At 38.1% G+C, this 8,777-nt stretch overlaps 1 protein-coding gene across 1 annotated transcript in view; it reads right to left on the bottom strand.

Moving 5' to 3' along the window:
• The window catches only part of LOC129768659 (UDP-glucosyltransferase 2-like), a 1,815-nt gene extending 590 nt beyond the window's left edge, over positions 1-1,225 (bottom strand). Inside the window, exons 1-2 of the mRNA XM_055770437.1 lie at positions 560-1,225; positions 1-497 (exon numbers count right to left, since the gene is read on the bottom strand). The exon at positions 1-497 is cut by the window's left edge and continues 56 nt beyond it. Of these exons, the coding sequence (XP_055626412.1) occupies positions 1-497; positions 560-1,194 (1,132 nt within the window). The 5' untranslated portion in view covers positions 1,195-1,225. The remainder of the gene's footprint in view (positions 498-559) is intronic.
• Between the last annotated feature and the right edge of the window lie 7,552 nt (positions 1,226-8,777).

Below are 8,777 nucleotides of genomic sequence, written 5' to 3'. Positions count from 1 at the left end.
CCTCATGAGTGCTAAGTAATCCCGCGTGTGTGATGAATAATTTAGTGTTTTGGTGCGCCAAAATGTCATTTTGAGGTAAAAATTTTCGCATCATGAGGTTACTTGGTATGTTATAGTTGCTGAGATCAGTCTCGAACTTCCACAAGAAATTATAATCAGAAAGTTGTCTGATCGCATCCAGAAACATAGCGATACGTGCTTCGCCCAAGTCTGAACTAAGTATATTAGTGCCCAAAGAAAACAAAATAGCTCCCTTCCGACCAGCGCGAATAAATTTTTCAATATCTGCGGGAAGTGGTTTTGAGGGTAAAATTTGTAATCCTCCAACCTGAATCATATTCGTTGGAATAGGCTCGGGGAAGTCTACCGAATGGTGCGAGTTGACAAGCATCAGTATCATTTTCCTATCCAAACTTCCAAGATATGGCGTGTCCTTAAAAGCATTGTTCCTGCGAATCACTTGATCGGTTTTCGGAATGAAAACATAGTTTCGATACCTGTTCAAAAATAACGACATGAGATGAATTCCATAGGCGCTCAACTAATTCAGTTTACTTACAAATAATCTACAGTATATATGAATGAATTTTGCAATCTTTGAAAGAAGTTCATGTCTGTATCGTACGTTAGTGTGTAATAGGGAATGTAAGCTGGATATTTGTGGCCTCCAATCAAATCGACTGTATAAGGTGGGATGTTGAACGCCGTCACTCCAATAAGCGGAGGTTGTCCAAATTTATCGAACAGTCCCATCAAACATGGTCCACAGGTAAAATCATACAGCACTAAATCAAACTTGAAACCGTCTGGGTAATCCAAAATCGTTTGCAGTCCCTTCGATTTTAACACCCCTTCACACATCGATATGGCATACTTATAGAACGTCATCAAACTCTGCACTAAACCCTCCTGAGCCATCGCATACAGATCAATAGCGGTATCTCCTTCGTGGATGGCGGGATAAGTTTCCTCCAGGTGGATGTATGTTAAGTTCGGCTTCTGCGATTTCTCAATATCCGGAGAAACGATTGTCAAATTGTATCCCTTGGCAGCCAATGCTTCCATCAGAACACGATTCCAGATATGATGGCTTGGACTGGGGACACCCATCAGACATAATATGTTTGTTCCGTTTGAAAACGGAACAATTGAAGCTAGCAGCACCGTTACGAAAAATGCTACGAACCGAACCATCACGCGACGAGATTACGAATGAAATTCATATCACTGCCTACGGTTGATTACACAAGAACGCAACCGATGCTCAATAATAGCATCGTTTGTATGTCTTGAATAATAGTGGTTCATAGTTGGACTCATCAAGTGCTGATTTGATCATGATTCAGCAGAATCAAAAGAGCTGATTGGAAATGATTACTTTATTAGGTACATCAAATGTTCTTTATCCATAAAACTATTTCGCAATTCAATAATGATTCATGTTAAAATTTTCCTTTAATTGTAAGACAAAAAAAATAAGTATTTGCTATAATGGCAATAATAAATAAATAATATGATTTTGCTTGATTAAATTCAAAATCATATTGTGACAACGAAACAACAAAAATAATGATGTTTGGAACTGTCACATGTCACATCGAGAAACTATTGACAGCGTTTTGATCCGGACGGTTTGTTTATTCAGTAGAGAAAATTTAAGGTGAAGGTGGAAGCTAGCCACAAATGGCTGCCACAATGGCGCTCATTTCCTTCATCTTCCTCTCTCACCCCTCGCCCGAAAATCAATAATTTTGCGAAACAGTGTGAAGAAAATTATCGTTTTCGCACACTTCCCATCAAGTAATATCAACCAAACTCTAATCGATTACTCGCAAGATATTAAAATTTCATCTGCTGTCGCACTGTATAGTGAAAAACGTCGGAAAACCACTTGCTCGGGTTTTCCGACGTTCTGAAAGTTAAATTTTCATATTTCAATCTTCGGCAATGGTTTTGTTGTATTGGTGAAAGCATCGTTATTTTTTCGACACTGATGCCAGACAACATCATCTAAACAACTATAAAAACCACTCAATAAAATGTTATTCCTAAGTCATAGCGTTTCATGTCAAGAAAATCAATAAAATAAAATTGTGTTGATATCAATACAATTATTATTTTTACGTTTAATGGGTCTATAATGTAAGTTTTAGCAACTTTAACATTTGGTAAGAAAATTGTATGGCAGAGCTCGGAACACTGCCACGGCTGCCTATACTTTCAAAAACAATAAACGGAAAAGTATCACATTCAATCAAAATGCCTCGGCCAACGAAGAAAAGGGTTAAGGCTCTCCAACGTGAATATGTGAAAACAATACGATCAACGAAGGAAAATATTAAGGAATTATCAACATCAAGTTACTATGCGGAAGAACTTATTAATACCAAAAGAGCCCCAATTCGCATGTGTTATAAATTTGCTCATGTTACGCTCGCGTATAATCAGTATTTTACTTCATATGCAAATGCACCTTTTATATATATTTTATATTTGCAATTGTTCATCGGAACATATCGTTCATACATTTTACTTTAGTATTGAATTGTTATCTTTTTTTTCAAATGTATTCAAAGACTCGTGTCAATGAAGCGCCACACAGACTGATAAGTGAATTGATCTATTTACGGGTGCTTTGCTCTTCTCTCACAAACACTATTACCCAATTTTTACACGTGGGTTTACCTATACTACTACAATGGCTAGCTTCCACCTTCACCTTAATCATCATTGAAAGACACATTCAAAAGCAGAGATCGAAATTCTCGCTCGGCTGCGCGATAAATATTCAGTCAATCAATCTAGTTTTCGGTGAACCGTGTATTGTTGAAATTTTCGTCTCTTCCTTTTCACCGAAAATTCTTTTTCAGAGAAAAATAGATGTGGAAAATCTCTATCTCTGAAATTCAACGAGAATGCTTTTTCGTCTCTCATTTGCTACTGAAAATATGGAGCGAAAAATCAAAGCTAACTTTACCAACATTAGTCTGTTAGAGCTAGAGATGGACAAAACAGTTCACTTTGATGAACGGTTCACTCATTAACCGTTCATCTAAGTGAATCAGTTCTTTTTAACCGTTCTTTCGCTCTTTCGTTCAGCCGTATTAGGAACAACATAGAATGTTAGCTGTAACCCAACATCAATAGACAGCTATTAATTAATATCGTTGGATTAGATAGTGTACGTATGGGATTTATATTTTTGAAATTTAGTGGGGAACGATAGGCTGCTTCTTCTTTAAAAGTCGCAAACTGTATGTGAAAATATGTTTGTCGGTCGACAAAAGTTTATATAATAATTTGATGTGCACAAAATATGTGCAATTTTTCATATTCTCTTTTTGGACAACACACAGGTTCCATGAAAGATCATATTTCATAATGTTCATTCAGGGGAAAAAATCAACAGCGATTTTCAATTAATTTTTAACACAAAATTGAGTATACATTAACAAAATAAACCCTGCATTAGATGCATTTTGCTCATCGTGACAATATCGTTTTATTTTCCTTACAAACGTTCTCGTTATATTTGTCCATTCCGTCCAGCGCAAATCAGTTCAGCTGCACTCAAGGCGCCTAGAAGTATATCCTAAGGTGGGCCAACTTGCTAAAAGCACTCTTCAGCCATCTTGGAAGTCTACTGTGTTTTGTTAGTAAACAAAACACAATACGCTAGTTCCGAAGCTCGATCCTGATCAGTCTGTCTCTTTCACGCTTCAAGCGAATAATTCCCCTTCTGCTTTCTTCCGTACTGTTTTCATATACCGCTCCCCTAACCAACTTAGTGACGAAACGGCCTCATCTTAGCATATACTTCTAGGCGCCTTGGCTGAACTAGTTCGTTCGCAAACAGTTCGCCCGCAAACACTTCAACCTCAAACAATACGTTCCGAAACAGTTCACTCTCAATCAGTTCTTTCCCATACACTCGCAAACAGTTCGTTCTGAACCAGTTCGTTCACAGGCAGTTCACTCTCCATCAGTTCACTCTCAAACAGTTCACTCGCAAACCGTTCTTTCGGATTCAGTTCGTTCACAAACCGTTCGCTCGCAATCAGTTCGTGGGGAGAACTACCGTTCTTTGAAAAAGAACGACCGTTCGTTCACTCTTTTCGACGAACTAGTTCGTTCGTACCGTTCGTGAACGGTTTGCCCATCTCTAGTTAGAGCAGCGTAAAACGATCTGCATTTGAACAGCGTCTGAATTGTACAAATATTACTCCATCTCATGTTCACTTCACGATGAAACCCAATATTGCCGCATGTTTTCAGCTGTACTGAAGAAGTGAAAAACCATTATCGGCATCAAGGAGTCATTGAAAACGAAACCATTTTTCGGCAATCATAACTCACCGAAAAATAAAAATCTGCTTTGTGTTTCTCGCGAGAATCGAAGTAAGCGTATAACATTCTCTCGCCTCCTATATTCTCAGCTATTTTTCCCTCTGGGTGAAAATGGATGTTTTTCGTCTCAAATCGGCGAGCATTTCGATCTCTGTTCAAAAGTTATAGACGATGGAACGCGAAAGACAGAAAATAATCTGCACACTCACATTGAGAATCCGACGTGATCAGGAGGAAAAATTGCAAAATTCCTGAAATTTTTCAAAACCGACTGCAAGCTGCCATTACAGCCAGGATGTTGTCAAGTGGTATAAGGAGAACAAGATCGTTTTAATTGAAAAAACTATCAATCAACCAAATTGTCCGGATGTTCGTTCCATCGAGAGATATTGGGCGCTTATCAAAGGATTTCTTCAGCTTGCCTGACAGAACCATCCAAAAACCAGCTCAAATGGAAAAATGGTGGAACAAGATGGCAAACACGGATACCAGCAGTACTACGCAGAAAATGATGGGAGGTATCACACAAAAAGTTCGAAAATTCGTCCAAACAGCTGACGAGTAATTTTCATGTTTTTTGCCACATTAATATTCCTTTCCCATTAAAAAACTAACCTACAAAATGACATCCTTCCTTTTTTGTACGTTATTTCTATGCTGAGAAATGTCCTACTTTATGCGACAAAATTCTAACTGAAACAGACGAAAATATAAGATATGTCATCTGCGATTCCTCTTCTAGAGGCCAATGAACTGCAATGTTTACAGCCTGTTTAATATAAACAACTCAAGTTAAGTTTTCTCTTCTAGTTTCACTCTAGCCTTCAAGCAACTCATGATTTATGCTTCAATTTTCGTTAGCACCTGTTTGAATTCCTATTATTTCAACACATATTTTTTTGCTGTTTTGTGTAACATCTATACTGAATATAAGCTGAATTCAATAGAAATTAGGAGGGTGGTTTACAAAACACAACCACATTGTCAACAATGCACAATAGTCCAGGAGATGTATTTAAGTGGAAATTATCATTTAGAGCTCGGCATTTATTCTCTTGACAAAAACTGTCTTCGACAAAGTTGTTACATATGGTAGAGCGCTCATTTTTATGTTATCAAAAATAGGGTGACCAAAATTGTTGATGAAATAAAAAGTCTAACTTTTTATCTTTATAGATTGATGTAAACATAGTTCGACAATGTTGTAGTCCCAGTTATTTGAGACATCTTTGTAGAACAAAATTTTTTTTCTATCTCTTGAAATAACCGATATAGCTCCTTTTTTCGAAGTTACGTTGGGGTCATCATGAAATAAACTGTTTTTTGCTTTTACAGGGTTTTCCATTTCGGGCTTCCGAAAGTATACAGCCCTGGGCTGACAACCGTTTGACATAGCTGTCAACCAAAGTGTCATATCGTTAGTTGAATGTCTGCCATTTTACAATATGGATCGTTTTAGCATCGCACAACGTGTTAATTTTGTTAAATTATACTATAAAAATGATGAAAAACCGGCAAATGTTTTTCGAGCATTACGGACGGATTTTGGTCGTCATGGACGGCCTACAGAGCACACAATCGCTAATGTAGTGCGTAAATTCGAACAAATTGGATCCGTAGCGGATATTGTGAAACCTGTGCATCATCGTAATGTGCGTTCGACCGAAAATATTGCTGCTGTTGCTGCCAGTGTGGAGGATGACCCGAATGTTTCGATTCCACGGCGTGCTCAGCAATTGGGCTTGTCAAACACATCATTGTGGCGAATTTTGCATTTGGACTTGCACCTACATCCATATAAAGTCCAACTGGTACAAAAATTAGAGCGTGGTGACCATGGAATGCGTCGGGCATACGTCGATTGGGTGAACGAACAACAGCAGCAAAATGCTGAATTTTCGCATCAAATTTTCTTTAGCGATGAGGCACATTTCGAGCTCGGTGGCTATGTGAACACCCAAAATTTCCGTATATGGGGCTCAGAAAATCCACACGTGATTGTTGAGAGGCCATTGCATCCGCCAAAAGTCACTGTTTGGTGCGCATTATGGTCTGGTGGTGTCATCGGGCCGTATTTCTTTGAAAATGAGGACGGCGAGACGGTAACTGTGAATGGTGAGCGCTATGGCCGCATGTTAACCGATTTTTTTTTTGCCACAAATTGAAGATATGGATACGGATGACATGTGGTTTCAGCAGGACGGTGCCACGTGCCACACAACACGACCGAACATAGCCATATTGCGAACGAAATTTGAGGGACGCGTTTTGGTGATGCCAATTGGCCGTCCAGATCATGCGATTTTAACCCGCTAGACTTTTTTTGTGGGGTTATGCGAAAGACCGTGTCTATGCCAACTCTCCGCAAACTCTTGGACATTTGAAAGACAACATTCGTGAAGTTATGACCGAGATACCGCCCCATATGTGCCGAAAAGTCATCGAAAATTATCCCTAGGTGGACATTCGAATGATGTTTTATTTCACACAGAATGGCATAAACCAAACTTTAATTTGAAATAAAAATTTCATCGAAATTCGAATTCTATGTGTGTTTTATTTCAATTTACTTTCGGAATTTAAAGTTGGAAAACCCTGTAATGTATGGTCCCCCTACATAACTTCACACAAAGACAGAATTGAATCTGTACAAAAACAATTTTTATTATTTGCACTTCGTAAACTAGGCTGGTCTTCATACCATCTCCCTCCATATGAGGCACGTTGCATGCTAATCAATATGAAAAGCTTAAAAGAACGTCGGAACTCTGCCATGATTCTATTTATTATTGACATCATATCACAACGAGTGGACTCAGGAGAAATATTAGGAAACCTACATTTTTACGCACCGATTAGGCTCTTGAGAAACCCTAACATTTTCTACATAGATCACCGAAGAACGAATTATGCCAAATATAGTCCTATTAATCGTATGATGAACCTCTGTAACGAACACAGTGAAATAATTGATGTAACCATGTCAAATTCAATGCCATGGAAATGAAGCATACATTTCTGCATAATTCAAGAACTAATCAAGCAAACGGAACCAAATTTGGCATGTAGAGGTTTTGGGGGACAAGAAACATTTCTAAGGTGGTTTAACTCCTTCCACCTTTCTAAAGGGGGGCTGCCATAGAAAAGAAACAAAAATTTATGCATAACTCGAGGACTAATCGAGCGAATGGAACAAAATTTGTCATATGGAGGTTTTACGGAGCAATAAATGTATTTATGGTGGTCCCCTATCTGAAGAGGGGCTCCCATACAAAAGAAACACAAATTTCTGCATAACTCGAGAAATAATCAAGCAAATTAAGCCATATTTGGCATGTGGAGGTTTTAGGGGGGCACGAAACGTTTCTATGGTGGTTCGACACACCATGGGGGCTGCCATACAAATGAAACACAAACTTCTGCATAACTCGAGAACTAATCAAGCAATTGGAATCAAATTTGGGATGTGAGAGTTTTTGGGTACGAGAAACGTTTTTATGATGATATGACACCCCTTCGTCCTCTGGAAAGGAAAGGGGGTCCCATAAAAACAATGCAAATATATCAACCAAACATATTCCAACCAAACATGACAATTGAAAATTTTCGGAAAACTCTGAAGTAAAATGGGAAAACTCAAAAAATTCAATTCGCATGTGTTCTACAATTACATATTGACAAACGTTGTTAGTGCATTTGATATTTGCGGTAACGAAATTGATCTTCGTTCGAAAGTGGAAATTGATTTTAATGTGATAAAACGTCCTCCTATATCGTCTTCTATCTGTATAAATAAACTTGGATCGCCGAATGTGTTGATAAGAGCAAAACTCGAAAAAGGAATTGTCCGATTTCGGGCTATCTTCATTCCATGTAACGGAGAAACATTTTTTTTTTTATCTGTATTATAGTGATTTTCAACTCATTTGGCTGGTTCGTCACTTTTACTTCCATTTTTGGAAGAATGTCGGGAGTGAGAATTGAACTCGTGACCTTCAGCGTGAGAGGCATGGATGTTACCACTACGCCAGATCGCCTCCACAACGGAGAAACATGTTATTTGCAAGTGGATGAAAAATCTTACACGAGAATTGTGTCTGAAAATAATATGATATTATAATGTTGAGTTTTCGTAGAAGTACTGAAATTTTATAGTAAAAAATAATTTTAAAGGGTAGATTAGAAGATCAATCAAAGAACAGTTCTGCGATTGGACCCATGAACGTGCGCTTAGTAAGAAAACGTGGATGTGATAACAAAAAATATATTTTGGGCGTAACGAAGTTTGCCGGGTCAGCTAGTTTAAAATAAAAATATAATTTATCAATAATACATGAGTATCCGTCCTTCCCGACTTCCCCCAACTACGTTGAGATAGCATAGTTCCTCTAGGGACGTTAGTGTCATTGAAGAAGACGATGTAGTGCATG

This window comes from Toxorhynchites rutilus, chromosome 2 (assembly GCF_029784135.1).
Source record: "Toxorhynchites rutilus septentrionalis strain SRP chromosome 2, ASM2978413v1, whole genome shotgun sequence".
Taxonomy (NCBI): Eukaryota; Metazoa; Arthropoda; class Insecta; order Diptera; family Culicidae; genus Toxorhynchites; species Toxorhynchites rutilus.
The sequence above is the reverse complement of the archived record's forward strand: the minus strand, read 5'-3'. Positions and strand labels throughout refer to the sequence as shown.